This window comes from Anarhichas minor, unplaced genomic scaffold, assembly GCF_050575085.1.
Source record: "Anarhichas minor isolate MPS153535 unplaced genomic scaffold, ASM5057508v1 ptg000024l, whole genome shotgun sequence".
Taxonomy (NCBI): domain Eukaryota; kingdom Metazoa; phylum Chordata; class Actinopteri; order Perciformes; family Anarhichadidae; genus Anarhichas; species Anarhichas minor.
This window is the reverse complement of record NW_027466470.1, coordinates 4,495,864-4,519,038: the sequence shown is the minus strand read 5'-3', so window position 1 is coordinate 4,519,038 and position 23,175 is coordinate 4,495,864. Positions and strand designations below refer to the sequence as shown.

Below are 23,175 nucleotides of genomic sequence, written 5' to 3'. Positions count from 1 at the left end.
TCAGTATAAACAATCAGTAGTTGCAGCCCTACTGTTGGTGGAGGTGATTTTAAGTATTTTATTTACTGTTGGGTATAGTTGAATACATCTTGTGTATGAAACATATGATGAATTAAAAAAACATGATGCACTTGTTTCTTGTTTCGTCATGTTTTCCCACGTGGTTTCATTTTAATAACTGTTTGTATTTTACCTCCCCAGAAAAGCAAAGATAATAGAAACGTCCAAAAGATGAATACAGAATTGTGTATGAGAACTTTGTTTTTCCTACTCAGTTTATCTTGACACCTATAGGTTGGGAACCACTGGACTGAACTCCACCTTGAATAGCTACAACAGCCACAGGAGCCATTTTTAAGTGCACTTTGTTGATAATACTTAGGAGCTTTCACTTCAGAAGGATTTTGACCGCAGGACTGTAAATGGTAAATGTACTTAAGTAAAGGATCTAGTTACTTCTTCACCCGCTGGTTCTCAAAGCTGTAATGTGACGTGTTTCAGAAAGTGTTTTGTATCTGATTGTTTGTCTTTTTTAGATGACTCATCTGGGTTTGGTTTGTGTCTCCCACAGTGCAGCTCGACAGATGACGACTGACCACGCAGCAGTTTGGAACAAATGACAGGAGATTACACATGCTGAATGAGATGATGCCATGAACCTAATCTGATTACATTTGAGAACTGAAAAAATGCTGTCGATGGCTTTACCTCCAATGGATTCCTAAAGTTTCAGCATCACTGATTCTACTGAAAGGATCTCTTGGTGGAAGTCAACGAGAGGAGGGGGGCCAAGATGTGGCCCCCTGACCTCGGGCCTCCAGACGTCCAGCTGACTCTTCCTGGTTTTGGAAGTGTGTTTGAGGATGCCGAGGACCCTCAGGCGCCGCTGTCTTCTGGTGGCTTCTGTCAGCCCTCGATACACTCAGGCAGTCTGGGCGTGTGCTGTCTTCCAAGGACTTCCCTGTCCCTGTCCTCGCTGGGCCGTGATCTCACCTCCCTGCTCAGCTGTAAGACAGCTGGATCTCACTTAGAAAAGACTGTAGAGGACTTTGCCATCACAGCGCATACAGATCCTAAAAGCAGCACTCAGAGGTTCAGTTGTTACCCACAGCCCTCCCTCCCTTTATCCTATATGCTCACCAGCTGTGCCACATCTCCTCCTTTCAGCTCCCCACCTTCCTCTCTTTCCTCTTCCGCCTCCTCGTCGTCTTTATTTTTTGCATCTCCCTTGCCTCTGTCTGATGCACCTGGCGGCAACAAAACTCCTCATCTTCAAATAAAGATGCAGGAAGAGTATCACTCGATAAAACAGGAGCCTACGGATGATTTCTCGCCTTGTAAGAGGGAACCGTTTCAAGTGAACAACCAGCAGGTGGAGCTGTTCCATGCGGGCCAGCCCATCCAAGGTCAGGACGGCACCCCACATCATTTCCCGAGTTTCAATGGCCCCGTAGGCCAGGACCCCAACGTGGACCAGCAGGACCAGCCATGTCACTGGATCGACTGCAGTGCCGCTTACAGCAGTCAGGAGGAGCTGGTGAGGCACATCGAGAAGGTGCACATCGACCAGCGCAAAGGGGAAGAGTTCTCCTGTTTCTGGACCGGCTGCGTGCGGCGCCACAAACCCTTCAACGCCCGCTACAAGCTGCTCATCCACATGAGGGTCCACTCTGGAGAGAAACCCAATAAATGCATGGTGAGTCAGTCTGGTCGATCACGATAAACAGATTTTCATTATTTTTTATGAGAAGACAAACATAACGTTCTAATTTGAATCACATAAAAACAAGTCATGCTTGTTCAGTGCTAGGACAGCTTTCCACTGCTGCTCATTGAACAGCTTCAATAGGCATGCGGTGACTTAAAAGAAAAAGAATCCCATTCATATATTTCCAACACAGTCAAAATGTCATGTTTGTGTGAGAAAGAAACATTAAATATTTAGCAATTATGTTCAGCAGTCAGATACCAATACCTCCATCAGGAGACCCTCAATGCAACGTTACTCACAATGCCTAATGAATTGTGAGAGGTGCAACTCAACCCGTTTTCAATGACTTGAAAGCTTCCCTGACCACGAGATGCTGTAGAGCCAATACACACCAACACACATGCAAATTGCAAGCATGGGAGTGGCATCACACGCATTTCTGAAATGGACTGCATTGAGCTGTAAAAGGTCTCAATCCAACAACAGAACATAAATTATGTTTTCAAAACAGTAAAAGTATAAATATACTATATATATAAAAGTCACACACACATTTTGTTAAAATAAGTTTCATGTCATTGCAAAGAATGAGAACTCTACAAGGATTTCATTTGAGGTATTCAGCAAAATGCAGGATATGTAAGTTTGTAAATGACAAACTGAGAGCTGAAAGAAACTGTAGTATGTAAATATTATAAATATGTAAATTATATGTAAATATAACTGTAATATTTGGTTTTAGTCCTTGACACATGCTTGGGAACACATTCCAGGTGATGACCAATGTGAGCTCCTCTTACATCTTAAAATCTATTTACAAATCCCAGACTTTTTTCGATTGTCCATAACCCATTCATTGATTTCATCCGTGATTTATCCAAAAATGTAGGAAATCCAACTGGCAACTTCTGCAGCCAACGCTGCTGCAACCATTTTCAGTCGGTCAAAACAAATCTCATCCTGTCCGACTTTATGTTGCCTTCAGATGGGCCGTTTAGAGGTTTAAGCGGGTTTGGGAGGCATTAACCTGCTTACGGTGCGTCTCGACTCTCAGACTGTGCTGCCGTTGATCAAGAGTCTGTTAGACGGAGAGATGATCAAACGGTTTCCTCCCCTCGCGACAGGTTTCCCTTACTCATGCATGCCAGAGGAAGAAACGTGGCAGTGTTGAATGAATGGAGGTTGTGTCTGTTGCACTGAGCATCCAAAAACCTGCCAATTACCTTGTGGTTATTCTGACAAATGCAAATAATTTATAGTTACTAAGTAGTGATGCAATAAACTGATAAATCACTCATTCCTGTCAGAACCATGCTCCCACAGAGAAAGCTCTTTCCCGCCTTTTTGAAGTTTCTCGTCCTTCTGAAACATGCACATGAAGTTTTAATCCTTCCGTCCCGGTTGATTTGGTTTAACCTGGGATCACAGGTAACTTCAAGTGCGGTTAAGCAAGTCCTAGAATTCTCAGGGCAACAAACAACTGCGAAGCAGAAACATATATTGGAAGAACAGCTGATTTATCGTTTTTTACAAACTCACATGGTCAGTAATAGTTTGTTCTTGAGCAACCACAATGTGGTTTACTGTAGAGTTGCAACCACTAGTCAAATTATAAATTAGTTGATTGACAGAAAATGAATCAACTATTCATGAACTATAAACAACTATTTTGATGATTGACAGACACATATTGAAGTTTCATTTATTTATAAAGCAAATATGTCAAATATTCTCCAGTTGCAGCTTCTCAAACGTGAGAGTTTGCAGCTTTTCTCATTCATACGTGACAGTGCCGACCATAAATATTATCAATAATTGGGTTTGAATACATGGAAATCTTATGGATCGTAATTTTAAGTAGCATGTGATATTTTAGTTTGTGAAGTTTGTTCCCACAGAGGAAACTCTTTCAACATTTCCTGCTTTCCATCTGTCTGAGCAGCTTGTTTTGTGAAACGTGCAGGCTGTTTATAGGGGTGAGGGACTATAAATCTTATAATTACAAAAACTACGACAAAGATGAAGACAAAACCAGACCAGGTTCGGTTCACGAGGAGACGGAGACTGTGAGGTTTCTGCATTGACCATCACAACAGTGGCCTTTGAGCCCAAGCACGGAGTCCGTCATCAGTGTGTTTTCCTGAAACGCAACTTTTGCAGCTTGAACACGTTCCGCTCCAAATCCCAGAGGAGTGAGTAACTCTCTCCGTTATTCCCCGGCGACTCCTTCGCTGTCATCAACCCGAGACTCCGATTAATAATTCATTCAGAAATCTTCTCTCAGGTGCACGCTTCCTACTTAAGTGAATTAGCTCATTGAAGGACCGAATCTGCTGCCAGCTTGTAAATATATTACCGTGGAGAGTCGCCTGCACACAGATTAATAAAGTTAAATCAACATCAACACGCACACAAAAAAGTCAGTCACACTTCACGACGTCAATAACGTCATTTTATTTTTCATTAAGCGCTCAGGCCAAAACATGTAAATTAAGTCATTCATCGTGCAGCAATGGAAAAATGAATCTCTCATATGAATGTAGTCAGTGTGTTTTAATGAATTCAGCCTCATTTACCAGCTCGTTATGTCAAGTCTCAGATCACACAGGTATTACTCAGGCTGTAAACACGAGCTGCCAAAGCATTTTTAAATCCACTGTGGTAGAGTAATCAGTCATAGTTAATGGTAATGAAGTGACATTCATGTGTAGATACATTTGAAGGGTACGTCTTGTGATATTACTGTTAATAAATCCCATTTAAAGACTAAAACCAGCAATGATCTTACTAACTAGGATTATCTAAGTCAAACACGATGGAGATCTTATTGCTCTGTGCCATAGAGCTCCATTGTTGCCTAAAAACAATCATGGAAAGCATATCACTTAGGCACAGCATTGAGCCGGCTGACATGTTTCCTTTATTACAATGAACATGGGCACGAAATTTCATTATGAGTCAGTCCCTCATACATCGCCAAGACTGTCCTCCAAAGACAGATGACGGCATCAATCTTTTAAGTGTCCCACAACAACATGTGTTTACGTTCAAGTGACAAAAGCCTCTAGCAGCAATAACAATTATTATAATGGGGGAAAAGGAGGAAGTCACATGACGTTGTCTATGATCGCCAAAGAGGAGGAATGTCGGGGTGGATGGATGGGTCATCAAAATGTTTGCCTTTTACACGAGAGGCTGCTGTTTGTTTCCTGTTTCCAATCAACAGTCCTCGTTTAGTTTTTTAAAGCATTACCAGATCGTCCCCTAACCTTAGCCATTATTGCCACCATGACTAGGAAGCTCCCATAAACTTAAAGAAGTCATTTTAACCCAAATAATAGTCTTTCAATTAACCTAGCCGTGTTATTAAGTGCCTAGATCTCAGCAAACCTGAACCAGAATGTTGTCGTATCATAAAACCGATTTGTATCTTATTGATCCGCAGCTGAAAATGGTCCCCAACAAATGCAATAATTTCTCCTGTTTTGAGTAGCGTTTGCTAAAGACTACAGTGACCACGTGTTTAAGGAAATTACTGAACCTTTAAATAAATATAAAAAGGAAACTATGTATTTGTGAGCGGTTTAAAACCCAAAACAAAAAGTATGTTGTCAGTAGGAGCCAATGGGCTGGAAGCTCAGAGCCTCAGACAGGAAGTCAGAAAGTACTGACAAATGGACTACACATTGTTGATTTGGTCTTTTCATGCTGTTGAATATTACATACATTCAATAATCAAATATTTTAACATATTAAAATGTTAAACATGAAAAGGAGGAAGGAATATTTAAGGAATAAACTAAATCTATAAATTGCAAGATAAACCTGAACCTCTTTAAACGCCAGACAGAGTTGAGATTAATGTACAGTTTCCTTGATTTTCCTAGAATTTGTTTTCATCTCCAAATTTTATTGTAAAAATAAAGGACACATTATTTTGAGAACATAGTCCTTAAAAAACACAAAGGAAATTACAAACTGTCAGAAAACTTAAATAAAACTGTGCTCGTATTTCTACTCTCTCAAAGACTTCAGAAATCTGTTTCTATTTTGCAGCCATGTATATAAGGGTGGGGTGACATTTCTTTGATTTAAAAAAAAACTAATGTTTTTACTACCATGGAATGACAAGCCAGAATGAAGGAGCATTAAATCTTTTCTCCTTTCAAAAAACGCAAACTGAAGTGTTTAAGTTTGTCAGCACAGTTCACGTAACGAGTCCAACTTTTATATATTTCATCCACTGGTCTGTTTTTTTATGGGTTGCCTTTAATTTCTGTTTTTGTTATTTCGTTGTTTGTCAAGACGCTTTCAAGTCTTGGATTAATTTTACCATGATGTAGTGCTTTTCATACACGGACTTATTAAAGTAAACGAGGTGACTGACATTTACTGACTCATTAGCGAGACCTAATAAAACCCCTGGAATGATTACTGGGTAGAAAAAAACGTTTCCATATTTTCCTAAAAGGATGAAACGCTGAATTCTTGTATTTTGGTTTTAGTATCAGAACGAGGATCTCATTGCAAAACAGTATTAATCCTTTTCCGAAACAAATGTGAACTTAATCATTGTAATACCTCTAAAGTTCATGGGGCATGCATTTTTTAAATGTCATGTTGTTCTTTAGTAAACACACTATTTTGCGTCTATCATCCTCTTTGTTAGTAGATGACACTTATTTCCATCCTAAATGAAAAGTGAAAACATTCTAATTGTGTTGATTTTACCACATAAAGTGAATTCAGAACGTTTCGAATCGTTGACATTTTTTGAAACTTCTCTCCCGTTATCGTCTGAACGTTCTCGCTAACTCAATGTTGGTGCTCCAGGAGGTTTAGATCAAAACATGAGAAATATATCCATTTAAACTTTGACTTGCATGCCAGAAATGAACACATTTGTAATTTTAAATCTGTGAGATTGAATGTGACACAGTTTCTACAGAGCTTTATTTGACGGAGTGCAGCGTGTATCCTGCTGACTCTGATATTTACTTCTTGTTTGGCTCCAATCCAACAGAAACGTTTTTACCACAGTCTGGTGTCTGTCTGTGTGTGTGTGTGTGTGTGTGTCTGTGTGTGTGTGTGTGTGTGTGTGTGTGTGTGTGTGTGTCTGTGTGTGTGTGCGCGTGTGTGTGTGTTTGTGTAGTTCTGTTCCAATTTGCTTCTTGGGAAAAAGCCCATTACCTGAAGTTTATGATTCAATAACCCAAAACGTATGAAGTTATAGTGTGATATATCGCCACTTTGCTAGTTATTTTTGTTGGATCAGACTTCAACATCACTCATCTGGGATGTGGGAAAGTGATTTTTATTACATGTTAGTTGCAGGCCAACCTACTTTTAAAAGGTGCAGATGCGATTTGCATATGATTTGTATAAGAGGATAAAAGTTTCAAAATTTAATTTAATTCTGTTTTGTTACCGGAATCGAGTTTAGTCGAGGATTTATACACATAGATATATGAATGTAAAATACTTAAAAGGCCCAATGAAGTTCAAACTGCCTTGCGTTTTGCCCCTATTCATCATTATATATAAAATATGCATCAAACTAAAATGTGCCAAATGTTGCGTGAGCATCCCTCTGGAGGCCCAGTGTTCATGTTAAATGATGTTTTGACCATCATTAGGTTTTATTCTACTCTTTACCCCTGACCTATTTTAACATTAAAGCTGCCTTTAACTCTTACTCTAATCCAAGATGACCTCTTTTTTGTTACATTATATTATATGTCACTCTCCTCAATTGGTAGTTGTGTCAGGTTGCAGTGAGACTGTTTGTTTGTATTTTCCTTGTCAGTTTGAGGGCTGCTCCAAGGCGTTCTCACGTCTGGAGAACCTGAAGATCCACCTGAGGAGCCACACAGGAGAGAAACCGTACATCTGCCAGCATCCCGGCTGCCTCAAGGCCTTCAGCAACTCCAGCGACCGGGCCAAACACCAGCGCACACATCTGGACACGGTCAGTAACACGCAGCCACCCACCACACCTCTTAAAGAGTACACTCTTCATTTAAAAAGCACCTTATTCTAGCACGCAAGTGTATTTAAAATATGAAACCAGTGAACAGAGTTTTCTATCTGTTCCATCTACTGAGAGACAGATTAAATGTGTGTCTTGTTCACCTGGTTAAGACCACTGTAATAAATGTATCTGTTAAATGACATCTTCACTGCATAAAGAAAATACAATCAATTAAATAAACCATGAAACTCTGCATAGGAGTCAATTTCAATTCATTTTTTTCCCTTTATATTTGCTTTGTACAGTTAAAAAAGAGCTTAGAAAGCTCAGTTAAGTTATTTCAAGTTACAGCAACTGAAAACAGCTTAATTACAAAAGGTCAAGTGGTACGAGCAGAATTTGAAAAACAAATCTTGGGATCTACACAAATCCAAAAGGTACCATTTTTTCCATTCAAGACCATAGCTTTAGGCGACGACTTTGCAGCTGATGATTCATGTCAACTGCACGGATGAGTGAATATCAAAATCAAAGAGCTTTACGAACAGCAGGTGAGCGTTTAAGGAATTCAATTGAGAGTCTCGACTTGTCGTTCTCTGCTTTTGCACATGGCGTCCTTTATAAAAAACACAGGCAGCAGATTTCGCCACCTAAAAACCATAAATGATGACACTGATGGGAGAATGCAGCAGGGGGTTTGGGGAAGCGGGGGCGATGAGTGATAAATGAAGGATTCTGTGGCAAAAGAAGTTATGAAATCCACCACTGATGCAACTTGAGAGGAAACAGAAAACTTCTTCCCCCAAATCCAAACCTGTAAATTAAACTAACCATTTCTCCCTGTCATGCACCAGGTGCCAAAAAATATCATGCAAGTATCGTGGCTCTTTCCTATTTGGTTCTTTTATGTCCAGCGGTGGAAAGTAAGTATATTTATTCAAGTACTGTGCTAAGTACAAGTTTTAGGTTCTTGTATTTCTATTTTATAGTGCTTTATACTTCTACTTCACTGCATTTCAGAGACAAATATTGTACTTTATACATTTTTCGACAGCTCTAGTAATGAGTTCCCCTGAAGATGTAGTGGCAGCGGTTGAGTTGCATTGTGGGTAATGTAGGTGCCAGGTTTTGACAAGAATTGGGTGGAATAAAAAAAGACATTATCTCTGGTTCGGCTGTATCTATTTTGATTCTTAGGAGTGCACTGCTTAATCAGAATTATCTGTTAAGAAAGGGATCTTCCATCACATTAGGGGCATTTATATAAAGGCCATCTATGTCTGCCTTTACTTTAACATATAAATGAAGCAATGTAATATATAAAACATCAATCTCCTGTATCTCACTTTAATTTAAAGTGCCTCTGCTCCCCTCTTTCCTCCTCTGTCTGCCTACTGCACAGAACATTCTTTGGGATCGTGAAACTACATACCTGCTGTGGATTTATTCTATAAACCACAGTTATTTTTACTCCTGCTGACAAGCGACGAGGACTTAGCAGTAATCCAGCGAATCAGATCTCTTATTACGTGGGTGAGATGGAGCTGTACGTTGCACTCCTGTGTTATTACAACAAGAGGAGAAAGTCATATTCTCCTTTTTGTGGTTTCACGCTGGCTAATAGCGGCTTCGCAGTTGCGTCACAAATCAAGGATCAGACACATCTGGCGCCATCACTGAGCCCCAGATGTGTCCCAGAACTCTCTGAATGTAAATAATTGCTGAATATAGCATAACCAGCTAAGAAAGGACTGGTGTCAATACAGGTTATTTAGGTTCGACTGAATATCTTGTATTGTGTTGCTAATGTACTAATGTTATAAATAATAGTGTGTTACGAAATATTTGTTTCCAAAATGAGGTCAGTCTCTTGCATGCGTGTCTCAACTACAATTTACAGCTCACTTAACCTCAAGCCTCAAACCGGTTTCTGCACGATTTGTTACCGTGAGCGGTTTAAAGACTGCATTGTTTTTCTAGAAAAAGATCAACCGGTAAATGTTGACCAATCAGAGGCGAAATGACAAATGAAACACAGAATTGTGTTGTTTTCCATTTGACTTTGACTGCTTCGTTACTTTGGTTCATTAAAGCATTTCAGTCATAACATCTTGAATTGCGGCCATACACGGAAAAGCTTTGTTTCAGCCAACCCGTCAATTTTATTTCTAGAATTTTGACACAACTAATTGCACACTGACATGTGTATTCAGCACTTTATGTCCTAGTTTTAAGCAGCGGCCAACCGCTACGCAAACACTCATTAAGCATACAAAGGCAGTGGGGTTTAACACTTCATTATCCTCTTCGCCTCCCAGGGAATATTGTTCAGAAACGGTTTCATAAGAGCAAGATATCGCTCAATTTTTGGCAGCATTGAATGCCAGGCACTGTAGAGGAGTAGTTCTGATGCCAGATCTGCGTTAGAGTCATTGCACATCTGAAATGGATTCATTTCTGCCTTTGAGTGTGCTAAACATTTGCAGTTCCTCACTGCAGCTGTTTGCTCAGTTCATCCCTTTAACAGAAGTACAGTTTTGGTTTTATTTTGATTAATACTGACTGTTTGTTTCTCTTTTGTTTTTCTTATATTCCTCACAAATCCTACTTTTTCTTATTTAAAAAATAAGCAACTTCTGCTTCTTTGTGTTTTTGACCGAATACATGATTTGTACTATTTTAAAAACCTGCCAACTCTCAGAATTTTAGAACCGTTCATTCAATTAACATTGTGTTCTTGGTAATAACACCTGTGAACAGAAGATTCTGGTACATAAACCGCTAAAATTCACCTTTATGAATAACTTTCATAAAGTTTTCATGAAAACTTAATTGACTCCAAATATATCTGAGCTGTTCCTCGGTAACTCTTCTCTCTCTTCCTCTCTTAAAGCCAGCAGACGAACGGTAAATATCCTCCATTTTTCAGTTGAGGAGTGCGTTATGTTAAATGTTGACATACTCTTCATGTCCTTTCTCTCTCTGTTACTACATATGTCATGTAAAGGAACCACATGTATCCTAAGTGTTTGTGTGTATCATACACAGGACTACTGTTCACAGTCTCACATCTATAAACCATCTGGATATGACTCGTTTTAACTTGTGCTATTATTTGTAAACACAATCATACATCATATCCATAAACCATATCATGTGGTGAATGTTGTGACCTGGTTTACAAAGTCCTGTATTTGCACGAGTGGTTTAAAGTATAGAGTATATAATAGAGGGTTCGGTCGGTGCTATTTTGTCCAGTAGTGGAAAGAAACTAAATACTTTTTCTCAAGTACTTTTTAACTCCTCTGTATTTATTTGACAGTTATAGTAGTTACAAAAACAAAACATATGATCAGTTTAAGAAATACAGTTTGTGAAAGATGAAACCAGTAATGAACCCCCCCCCCCCCCCCCCCCACCACTTTTCAGATAGGTCCATTTAAATAATTATTTAAACCCCAAAGAGATGATCAAAGATTAGGGAAAGGTCCAAAAACTGACGTTAGTGAAGCAGAACTTCATTTTTTTTCTTTTTGTTTTCTACCCCAATAATCATCTCATTTTTATATTTATTATGACACAGTACTGGAGGGGGCAACAAAGCATTATTAAATGAAGGACTTTTGCTTGTAATGGAATACTTATACATCGCGGTATTGGTTTTGCTTAAGTCAGAGATCTGAGTACTTCTTCCATCACTGATTTTGTCAATGGTGAACCTAAAAATACCATAAACAAATGAACACTTACAAATATAATGTTGTGTATTTCAGGGTCTACTTTGTAGTTTGGTGTATTCACAGAAATGTTTTGGACACGTTATTTGTCAGATTGTGTTTTTGGAACATGAAAACACACTTTAGAGTACTCTGAAGTATTGCTTTCTCATAGTTTTCTCTCTTTCTTTCTTTCTTTCTTTCTTTCTTTTTCTTCTTCACTCCTCTTCAACTCTTCTTGTCGTGGTTCGTTCACAGAAGCCGTACGCCTGTCAGATCCCAGGATGCACCAAACGTTACACCGATCCCAGCTCGTTACGAAAGCACGTCAAAGCTCATTCAGCCAAAGGCCTTCAGGAGAGGGAGGTCAAGGTAACAACTGCAACTCTTACATGTTGGACATTTAGCTGAATGCAGAATGGGATTAGTTCTCTGGTCACCGACATATTTAATAAAACCGTCCTGTGTTTCTAAATATAGATTAGGTTATATTATATTAGATTAGATGTGGTGGAAGGGCTTTATATAAACTGTTTTATTTTATTCTGAAGTACTTTGTATTACTTTTAGTGGCATTTATCAAGTTTTTATTGGACAGGGACAGAGGAGAATGAGACACAACTCAGGCACAGCGCTGGACTCAAACCAGTGGCTTTGCGGTTACTTGGTCAGCTACCACAAAGCCCTCATAAACTATTTCTTTATAACTTGACGGTCATGTCATCTTTCTCCTTGACCTCAAATGCACAAAAGTCATATTAACTTTCATTGGAATTTGATTTTGTTTTAAAATACGATCCATGTCCGTCTAGTGGTTAACCCTAATCTTTACTAATCTTGGTTTATGTGCAGTTTTGAAATGATGCAAATACTGTTTCAGAAAGTTTTCTGTCATGATAAGAATAACATTCAACATAAAAACCACAATTCATGACTTTTTATGAAAATGATCAAATTCAAAGATATATACTATATAGTATATATAAGTATATTTAAAAAGATAAATGGGTATAAAATATAGTCAACTTCAGTATCAATTTCCCAAACTCTGATATTATAGGTGCAGAAGCAGTGTTACTAATAATAATTAGATAAATAATTAGATAAGTTAAGATAGAGCTAAATAGAGCTTTATTTATCCTGCTTTGCTTTACAAAGAATGAAAAAGTGCAAATATGCAATATCCATAAGCATATCTCAAATCTAAGATATACACAATGCCAAAAGTATAAACAATGTTGGCGGTAAGAATCATAAGAAGCTCATATCTCAAGTTACTTGAGTGGGAAAAATGTAAACTCAGAAGTGATAATTAGAGCTGGAAATACAACTTTTAGATATCACAGATCATGTTTGAACGCACAGCAGTGAGGAAGAATGAAGAAGACAGAGATCCCGATTGTGTGTCGACGAGAGCAAAAGTAAAGGAAGTGAAGATCAACGCTCAACAGAGGGAAGAAGAACAGTATTTACTTTTGTATCGCCTCTTAGGTTCGTCTGATAACAGTCAACATAGCCGCCACAAAATTATTGAAAGAGTATGGAAGTTTGTTCCACCTTTGGAGAATTACATTTAATGTTCAGGGCAGAGTGAAATGGTTCCTTCCTTTCGCAGAACCTCAGGGTTCCTCAGTGGTTCTAGGTAGCACCCTGTCTGTGCGTGTAGAACCCTCGTTTCTGAGAGAAAGGGATGGAGAGCAGCAGGAGGAGAAAGTCAGCATGTTTATGATTCAGTAGGATGAAAAACAAAGTATTACACACGCTCCCTGGAAGTCCGAATAGGGAGCCTATTGTTCGGCATTATCTGGGCCTTGTTTGTTTTCTATGGACCGTCAGTGACACTGGGGCTTTTGTGTGTATTCCCATGGCTTGTTTGGTTTAAACAGAAACACGTGTGCTTGTAAGTTGTGACATGGCTAACACGCCCTGCGCTGCAGTAAACCCTGTGGGGCTAAAGAGGACTTTGAAATATTAAACATGCACTTCATAAAGTCCTCACGGTTATACATTTTCCCCGAGCTGATGCGTCACAGCTATTGAAGTTTGAATCTTCATAAACACTGGTTTGGGTGCACATTTTTCGCAGATTATTCATACCCCTTTTGTGGTTCCTGGGTGTCCTTCGCGAGCTTCTCGGCGGGTCCCGGAGCTATCCATAATGTGTTTTGGAAAGTCCTGGGGGATCCCCTGTTAACGCTGGATAATAAAGTGAATTGTCCTGCCTTAACTTTGTTAGAACATTTTGGAATAAGATTGCCTAACAAGATTTCTGGATATCGAGGAGCTGGATCGCAAGACGAAACACGAACCAGGCATCTGGTTCAAGCATCATTTCTCTGAAAAATTAACAGTAGAAAAGTGCCTGCAGAAAGCTCACTGTGGTTTCAATTGTTGTACTGTATATAATCAAAAGAGAAGTAGATCATTTCAAAGTTTGGCTCCATGGGAGCTGTGTTGCCCAACAGCAAAACACAATTGGAAGACAACTACACTGTAAGCTGCAGCTTTAAGATAATTACTCCCATCCCTACATGCAGGCAGGCATCCGCACATGCCCACCAACGTGAAAACATGACACTAAATGCACCAAAATATACATTTATCATTTACCAGTGTATGTTAAATTGTGTTTGGTCTGACAGGTGCAGGTGCACACAATGCTGGAATCGGACGTTTTGAGCGATTGTCTGGCGAGGCAGCATCTCCACCAAGGAAACGGCTCACCTTTACCCAGCTTAGATGAATACACAGGTGAGCACAGATGAAACGGTAGCAAAATCAAATGGATACCTGCGTTTACCTCTGTGGAAATGAGCGAAAACAAAGAAAAGGGTAATTGCCCGAACACCTGGGCCGTTAAGCTGTCTCTTTCATTTTCTCCCATGGCCTCATTTGCTCCTTTTCCTCTCCCTCCTCTCCCCATTCCTTCGATGATAGCTCATCATGCCAGTGTTTACCTTGTCCAATTACCGGGCACTGACTGCGGGCGAGTTGGCCCTCTCCCCGCTCGTCCCTCAGCTTCTCCAAACCTGCTTTTCCAGCCAAGCTCTTTTTCTTTCCCTTTCAATGGCTGAACCGGGATCAAGAAGCTGTCAGGTACACTGAGGCTCAGTTGGCAAAAGAGAGGGGAGAGTGTCCAGGAGAGCTGTCCATGTCTATTACTTCAGACTACTTGCTGCTTTACCCAGAAGACTTTGAGGGAAAAGCCTCAAACGGCAACACTAACAGCTATGTTTATTCAGGGTGAAACAAGCATGTCAGTGTTTAATTCTGAAAAAGTCCCAAGAGGACTTACTCCTTATCAGAAATGGCCAATGTTACTCACTGTTGTGTGTATACCTGCGTATGTACATTACTGTGTGTGTGCTGGATTTATGGTGACATATGCTATCATCAGCTGCCCTTAAACTCAAAGCCAAGTGCTGAAAGCCCTGCTGGTATTTGTGTTAATACTTTAAATGAACGTCGTCAAAAAACGTTGTTTTCAGTATTTAACACTGACCTCCTGTAGGTTTAAAACGTGTCCCTGAAGAGTTTGTGTCTTGATTCTTTGCAGGGAGCCGGAGCTGTCCATAGAAACTTGTCAAACTACTCTCACAGCATTAACCACGACACCTCTGCGTGTTTAACATAATTGTATTTTTGACAAAATGAAGCTAAACTATTTTTAAATACAGCCTCTGTTTCTTGCTAGCGCAGTTAGCCGCTAGTTTTGTCAAAAGCTTTAGTGCTGAATTGTAATAATTAAAATCTCAAGAGTTCCAGCTCTTTAGATTTTCATATCGTTGTATGAAGTATTTTACAGTTTTAGTTAGTCAGACAAAACAAGTAATTCACCTTTTCACATTTTGAACTATCTTCTGACATTTTATATACTATTAATTGATAAATTAATCACTTTAAAAAAGTGTCAGAGGAATGGAGAATGAAGTAATCATTAGCTGTGGCCTTAGCTTGCTTGCGTTGTTTATGCTCATGTATTTAGCCAAGTTTCAGAAGTTTCTATGGACGTTGTGGTACGTTTTTTCCGAAACTGCTGTTAATAATACGTTAATCTAATCCAACCTTAGCTTAATTTAGATTTTCAGTAAAGTGATTGTTTTTAATAGATCTCTCTCTCCTCCAGGTGTGTATTCAAACTGCAGCTCCGTCCACAACAGGGCAACTTCTGAGTTCCTCCCTCCGTCAGCAGACCCCTGCTCCAGGTACCGAGGCCTGCAGGGAAACTTTGACGCCAACAGCCCCATAGCTTCACTAACAAGCGCAGGAAGCATGAGAGAGGGGTGAGTGTGAGATCAATGCACGCAGATCTAAGTAGTTAAATGTGTTGCAGCCCCAAAGTCTATTATTTATTTATTAGATAAACGGTGAACACATGGGCTTCTTCAGCAATGCTGTTGTTATAAACCTTTGCTTCTTGAAATGTTTTACCACTGGCAAGTGGAGGTTACTTGCCTTGCTCATGGGCAGCTCAACAGTAGATGTCGAAGCAGAAGCAGTTTATTTTTTTCCATTTTGAAGTCCTATGTTTTTTATTGCACGTCTTATTGCTTCGTAGAGTGAAGTCACAGTTAAGACAAACGACCTTTCATATCATCAGATGCAGCTGGTCAACAATGAAAGTCAAAATATATATTTTTATGTTCTCACTGTCATGCATTTTGAAATTATATTGCTTTTATGTCTTTAAAAGAGGATATTTTACTACTGCTATGGTAATGATCTTCAGAGGCAAACTTAAATGGACAGTTCATCCAAATCACTCAAAACAATCCCCACATTTTCCCTCTTACCCCTGCTGGTGTCTGGCACAGATTCGAGTTATCTGCTGCAGAGGCTTCTGCTGCCAATCCGATACAATGGAGCTGAAAGAGATTTCATTTGCATTTGGCAGTTTTCATCCGGAGCTATTTTCTACGAAAGATAAAAATAGGGAAAACTGACCACAGTTTTCTTCTCCTCTGTGTATTTTTCGGGTGTTCGCCCCAAAACCATTTGACAAATCTGGTCCGTACGAAAGCATTTTAAAACGGCTTAACCCTTCCTCCGTTCGCTATGTCAAACATCGAATACCCTGTCGGGATGTGACTTTTCTTCGCCTCTCTTGTCTGTGAAGCAGCACAAGCCCAGAAACGGGGAGATTGATGTGAGCTTGTGCATTCTTGAATAAACCAGAGACATTATCACCAGAGATGGAGTTATGGCTTTGTGGTTGCACTGATTGGGTAGTCGCAGGCCACAGAACTTATGTGTACTGTAAACTGAGACAAACTTTGTCTAGCCCATGTATAAAAGTAGACGTGAGGCGAAAACGATACAGCCGAGGGCCTCCAGGCCAGCAGTTTCTGAACAATATGGCCTCAAATCATTGGTCATTGAAGAATTGCCCGTAAAGTAACTTTTATTGGCACAACAGTAACAACAAAGGCAGTCCATCCAATAAAAAGAGTGTTGATAAGGGCCAGAATAACATTTTTCTGATTTAATAAGTGATATAAAATCTTCACATAAAATGCACATAGTTTCCCATGAAATTCTCCAGTACTTCCAAGAATCATTGTTTTTGAATGGGCTTAAGGTCTTGGAAGAGGAGTTAAAAGGAGAGTTAAGATGGTTTGTTCTCTTTGAACAAAACATTCAAAAACTATAAGCTTGAAGGTTTATTATTGAGCGGGGAAGCAGCAGTTGGACAAAAGATTCTTAGCGCAAAGTTCACTTTCTGGAAAGCCTGATTTATTTATTTGTTTAAACTTTTCATCCAGTTTTTGAAACTTACAGCCATGACCTTCATGCCCTGCAATATTTTCCAGTAAGTGAACCTTGAGTGAAAAGGTTTTGATATTTTAAAAAAATGCTGTTATTATGTATATGATGAATATCATCATCATTATACCAGGATTATTATTATTATTTTGTTGGTTTAGGATGATCTTGAAAATTCTGTGCTTTTTCAAATGCATATAAAATGCATTTCAATCAGGAGAGACAAGTCAGATAAGAAAAGATAATGATATGTGATGATAAAGTCTTCAGAGTCTTTGGCGATTGGACTCAACATGGAGATTTGTAATCGAGGGGCGTCTGCCCTGAGCAGCAGCAAGATAACCCCGCCCCCCCGAGGAGTCCAGACACTGGTGCTGATGGTGCTGATTAATCAGCAAAGATTGGGCAGAGATGGGGAGGTGGAGGGTCGCGTAACAGCATCATGAACGTACTGAAGGTAGAGAGACAATCATATTTAAGAGAGACAGCAGCAAGATGATAGGCCAACGATGTAATTGTGTCGTTGTGCTATTGGATAGCTGGATAGCTGATCTGGACAGCTGATATCATGATCAACAGCCCCGAACAATATGAGCAAGGAAATAATGAGTGAGCATGCGTGAGGAGTCGCAGATGTGTGAGAAATAAACTACGGGCTGAGGCATGCAGGAGTATAGTCTTCTTGCCTGAACTTACGCTAGAGCTTCATAAAGATATAAAGATATAAAGTTAGGGTGATGGATCCTTGAAAGTTCATTAAAAACATTATAATAAACAGTATAACGACTGAACTTTCAGTTCAAGATGCTTCAACTCTGTTAGCTTTAGCAGGATTTCACCCTGATGTCTTGGCTTTAAAAGATCCTGTTTTGGGGTAAAACTAAGCATTTTAAAGTTGTTGGAGTTCACCAAACAAAGCCATATTTTAGTCAACCTGTAAGTCCGTCAATTTGTTGCTCAGCTTTGGGTGTCTGTTTGTGTTTGAAGGATATACATCTGTACTCGCCTTAATGCAGCATCTCTCAGCCTCCATCTCCTTAAAGTTTGCAGCCAGAGCTTCCATGACGCGCTGCACAATCTGTCCATTGACGTCTCTTTATAGACACTGAGGATGTCATAGAATCCCTCTGGTGACCGCAGAGTACGACGACCTGCCAAAGCCAATACCAGACAAGCACTTGTTTTTTCCCCCAAATGACTTAGCGAGACATTAAACACGTGAAAGTAAATTATCTGTGCTTCACGGCATCGGGCTCTGACCTCATAGCCAAGTGCGTGTTTACTCTGGCTCAGACGAGCCATTTCGACTTCTTTTAATTATTTAATACTTGAGGGAGTCAGAGGCCCCGCGCTAAAGGCTTGTCCATCAGCGAGTATTTGTGATGTGCAGCGTCGGTGTGTTTTGCGGCCGGGAAGAGCTGGATTGGCTTTTTGGAGCAGCGTCTGCATCAGATACAGACACACTAACCAGGATGGCTCTCACACAGAAACACTATTATACAATTTGAAGGAAAGAGGAGTAATGAAGTTTACTTTGCAGAAGCCCCGACTGATATCGGATCCAAATAGCCAGTTTAACTGAACTGTTTTGACATGTCCACACATTTTTGTATTTACCGTATCTCTAACGTGCAATAAGTGTGCTCTAGTGTCTCTAAGTGCTTGATTGGTAGTGCTTAGATCACATTAAATCTCCATCTGTGTTACATACATTCAACATGATCCTCTGTGATCCGGTAAATCTGTGTCACGGCATCTTTCCTCTGCCAAACCTGAAAACGGATCAGTTTAGCGTGCACAAGCTGGCACCTTGTAATGAATCGACTCATCTCCTCCTCCGATCCACTCCAACTGTGCTGCCAAGCGTTGCATACAACACAAAGCGCATATAAACACATGAGCTTAAATTCTGCAAGCAGGATTCTTCTCATTCCAGATACGAGGAGGGCAGCTGGCTGCAGTTAGTCGGAAAGAAAAGAAAAATGATGAAGGGCTTCAGCCGGTAAAATATGATCAGAGGAACAGTTTCCTGAGGTTGCGATGACAGTCGCTCCCTCAGGCGTGGGCTCTCTGTTAAGCTCATGCATCTGAGACGTTTTGGGTATACACCGGCCACAAAACGACAGGATCGACCCAGCGGGGCCGCACACGGCACGGCTCAGACATCCCAGCTATGTTGTTGCAGCGTCGCAAGAATGTAAGCCGTGGAACAGCCGCGGTTGTTTAGAGTTAAGGTCAGCTCCGATGGTTCTGGGGCCACCGAAGGGGGAATCCAGAGAAGTGTTGAATTCTTGGGGCTCGCAGTCATCGCGGCACATTTATTTCAACAGTCGTACTATATCAAAGCCCACTTTGTTTACATAATCCTATACAAAGCCTGGTCTTTATTACATTGGAAAGCCGCAGCCATCTGTAAGTTATATCAGTTTGGGTTTCAAAAAGTCCTTCTGATTAGTTTTGGCTTTTATTGGGTTTCTCCACCAAACACGGAGGTTGTTAATTTAAACGTAATAGCATTTGACATGGGAAATGGGTGATAAAGAGACCTGGGGATGATAAATGATAGATATGTAAAGAAATCTCCAAACATTTCCTTTTTTTATAGCCGGTCAGATGAAAATATAGATGGCGCTTTGGGCCAGCAGCCATCGGTATCTCTGACAAGGCCTGGCTTGTTTATGAAGCCCACTAAAACCCTTCCAGCAGAAACCAAGGCCATTTGGCTCTCTGGGGACCAATACGGTCCAGTACATCATCCAGGAGGGTTCTCAGGCCTGAGGTTCAACAGGTTCAGGGGGGGTTTCAGCTACATATCTCCTTGGAGAGATATTCGCTCTTTCTTCTTGTCGACTTGGCTCCACTGACTCATTCGTTTCCATGTTGAGTCAGAGTGTTTGTGCACAGTCAGCACATTCTTGGAGCGTAGCGATGGATACAAAGACCTCCTACATTACCCCCCTCGAGGTGGAAACGCTTCCTTGTATAAACTGCACTGTTTGTACAAGAGTTTTAAGTATTTACGTGATAACACAGCTGCTGCCACACTGTCAGATTCAACGGCATGAATACTTGCTCTGGGTTTGATTTGAGCCGAGATGTCTGCGTCAAACGTCAATCAAACCTAGTTTTAAACACATCAAAAATGTCAGACCTGTTCGTTTAGATTGAGTCCTGTTATAAGACTAATAATTTCCTTCTAAAGTTCTTCACTCAAACGAGTCAAAAGGTGAGTCCAGGGCTGCAATGGTGATCGTTCTTTCATGTTTGAAGCAACAGAATCTGCGATTAAAACACAAATGAATCAAGTTTCAACGTTCATCATGGTTGTATATATATCATGTTTCACACTCACATAAATGTTCATGTCGGGGTACTTAGTAACTCAGCTACCTGGTGTCGTTTTGCCAACAGGAACGGACAATCGTCGTCGTTCATGTCCACTAACGTCAGCGCAGTGACCTCCTCGTCAGACCGAGTGGACGTCCAGCTGCAGGACTACCACAAAACCTACAACCACCAACAAGTGTTCTCACAGCAGCAAGGTACGGACAGAGTCTACAGAACATGTGTCGGCATCAGCGGCCTCAACGCATCGGTGGGACAAATCGTTTTTTTGTGTGCTTCTGTTCTTTTGAAGTTCCCTCTGTGTTTCTCTAAGGATGTCTGTACGGAGAGGGAAAGGTGGCTCAACCAGTCAGCGATGGAGGCTTCGAACCCGCCAGTTACTTCACAACCTCCTCCGCCTCTCACTCGACAGGTAAGACAGCAGAGCAAAGGCGTCCATGTGCTCCAATCAGAGTGCTTCTTGGCTGTGATTGGCCAGATGGGTGGTGGTGAGAGAGTAAGCGGGGTTTGATCTTCTCTCTCCGGGTGTCTTTCATCCACCTGTCATTGTGCTCATCCTCTCAAAATAACAACCTGAGAAGAAATGATGAAAATTCAGGAAAGAAACTGTAAAACACTGCAAAAACTGTTTTTACACTTGGCTGAGTGTGGTTGATGAAAAGCAAAAGGCGAGGAAGAACAATGGAAACATACTCGGAGAATAAATCAAAACGTACATGAAGCATGAGACTTAAACATCTACTGAAGAGACGAAAAATGGCTTCAGAAGCTTTGTGTGGAGCGATGAGGAGACTTAAACATTACTCAAGTTAACTGAAGAAACATGCATTAATACTTTATTTCTATCATGTTTTCTTCATTTCCCCCCCCATACCGTTCTCTGGAGCTCTTTTAATTGCATCATCTCGTTGCTGCCTCTTCTTCTGCAGTGGTTTAATGGCACCTGACTGGAGCATTAGCGCCACCAGCTGCTCATCTGGACGAACCAACTCCTAAAATTCACATACCAGTAGTGGATAGAAACATTCCACATTTTCGTTGACAGATTTTCTGAAAATGATGATAAAATATGCGCTACATTTGGAGGGCAACTTGACTCCGCTATATCTGTCACTTTCAATGTGAACAACTGAGTGCAACATGAACTCCTTTAAGGAGAAACTTGCCTCCACTTACCTCCTTCCGCCTCTTTATTACGACACGAGCAACACATCGTACAGACTTATTATTTCCTAGCAGGATAGACTTTGTTTCTGTTACCTTGGTCTTTTTAACTCACATCTCATTGTACATTTTCTTAACCGTACTGGCTCACACAACGTAAGGTAGCTAATTAGCAAGCTAATTAAAGTTTAATTCTTAAAATGATTCTTGGATTATTTTTTTTTAGCTCTGACAAAATATACATACGTTTTCTGTTCTCTTCCCCTCAGGGTTCGACTTGTTGCAGGAGCTGCAGGGTCAGGCGGGGGGCGGTTACTCCATGTCTCCCTGCTCAGACGACAGCTTCCTCTTCCAGGCCGGAGGCGTCGACCGCTGCCTCAACCAGATCTACTCCATCTACCTGGACTCATGATGGGCCACCCGGAACCAACAAAACGGAACCAGTAATCACTTTTGTTTTCCTGAAGACAAAATGCATCAGACAATCACAATACTGTTAATTCAAGGCTGAAGTTGGCTGAATTATTGGTGTTCTTGACAGAAAATATGTCAGTGGAAGCTTTAACGGTACAACAACAAAAAAGAAGCAGAATTGACTAGAGGCAGAGCTAAGGGCTAAGAGGAAATCTGGTAAAATTGTAAATGTGAATAGCGGTGACTTTTTTTTTATTCAGAGATGACCACAGGCTTTGTGATCTGGATAGAATGAGCTATGAGCTTTTATGTGCTAGTTTGATCTGTTGAAAGGTAGCTGGCTCTCTGGCCCTGACACTGATATCTAGTGGGGTTAATTCTGCCTCCAGGAAATGTTAAAACAATGTTATTTGACAGAATGGGATCTTATAATGTAGTGGTTCCCAACCTAAGCTCCATAAATACATCTGTTCGGGTGGAATTATGATTAAGAAGAAACCAAAGAACAAAACAACACAGTTCTGCTTATTCAATCTTGTGAAGGGCTCGTTGCATGAGTGGAATATGGTCTCAAAACAGTATGAAATGTAAGTCTTCTTCAAAATGATCCAAGGCACACTGTAAGGTTTGAGCAAAAATGCATTTTGATTTTGCACAAACCCCACAGTGTGCCTTGGATTACTTTGAAGAAGACTTATGTTTGATACTTTTTTGAGACCGTATTCCACCTGTGCAGTGAGCGCTTCACAAGATTGAATAAGCAAAGTACACCTGAATGATCCAAAGAGCACCTGCATGCGATCACCACAAAGACCCAGCAGCACTTCCACTCCATTGTTCTGTTTCAGATATTATACTCAACTTTAGATATTTTTTTCAGTCCATAATTCAAATGAAACAATCTGAATCGTTAGAAGAGAGTAACACTTATTGGTTCAACTCTATTCAACTTATGGATAAATGTAAGGGGGGGTGTAAGTAGGTTAAATTTAAGGTGTTACGAGACAAAAAAGGTTGGGAACCATTACGTTTTAATGGGTGATGTTTGCTCATTAGCATTCTGCTGCACAAGAGGGAAGTGCAGGAGAGCG

At 40.4% G+C, this 23,175-nt stretch overlaps 1 protein-coding gene across 1 annotated transcript; it reads left to right on the top strand.

Moving 5' to 3' along the window:
• Window positions 1-793: 793 nt before the first annotated feature.
• On the top strand, window positions 794-22,082 carry LOC142956857 (zinc finger protein GLIS1-like). The gene is made up of 8 exons (XM_076098619.1): window positions 794-1,696; window positions 7,518-7,679; window positions 11,657-11,770; window positions 14,041-14,149; window positions 15,525-15,681; window positions 20,573-20,703; window positions 20,820-20,918; window positions 21,940-22,082. The coding sequence occupies exons 1-8, from the start codon at window positions 794-796 to the stop codon at window positions 22,080-22,082; spliced, it is 1,818 nt and encodes a 605-aa protein (XP_075954734.1).
• Window positions 22,083-23,175: the final 1,093 nt, after the last annotated feature.

What these genes read in the sequence shown, in the direction of transcription:
- LOC142956857 (XM_076098619.1), top strand. Translation starts at nt 794, where the DNA reads ATGTGGCCCCCTGACCTCGGGCCTCCAGACGTCCAGCTGACTCTTCCT. An exon ending in AGAAACCCAATAAATGCATG is followed by an intron (nt 1,697 to 7,517) that starts GTGAGTCAGTCT and finishes TTTCCTTGTCAG; the next exon opens with TTTGAGGGCTGCTCCAAGGC. An exon ending in CAGCTTAGATGAATACACAG is followed by an intron (nt 14,150 to 15,524) that starts GTGAGCACAGAT and finishes TCTCTCCTCCAG; the next exon opens with GTGTGTATTCAAACTGCAGC.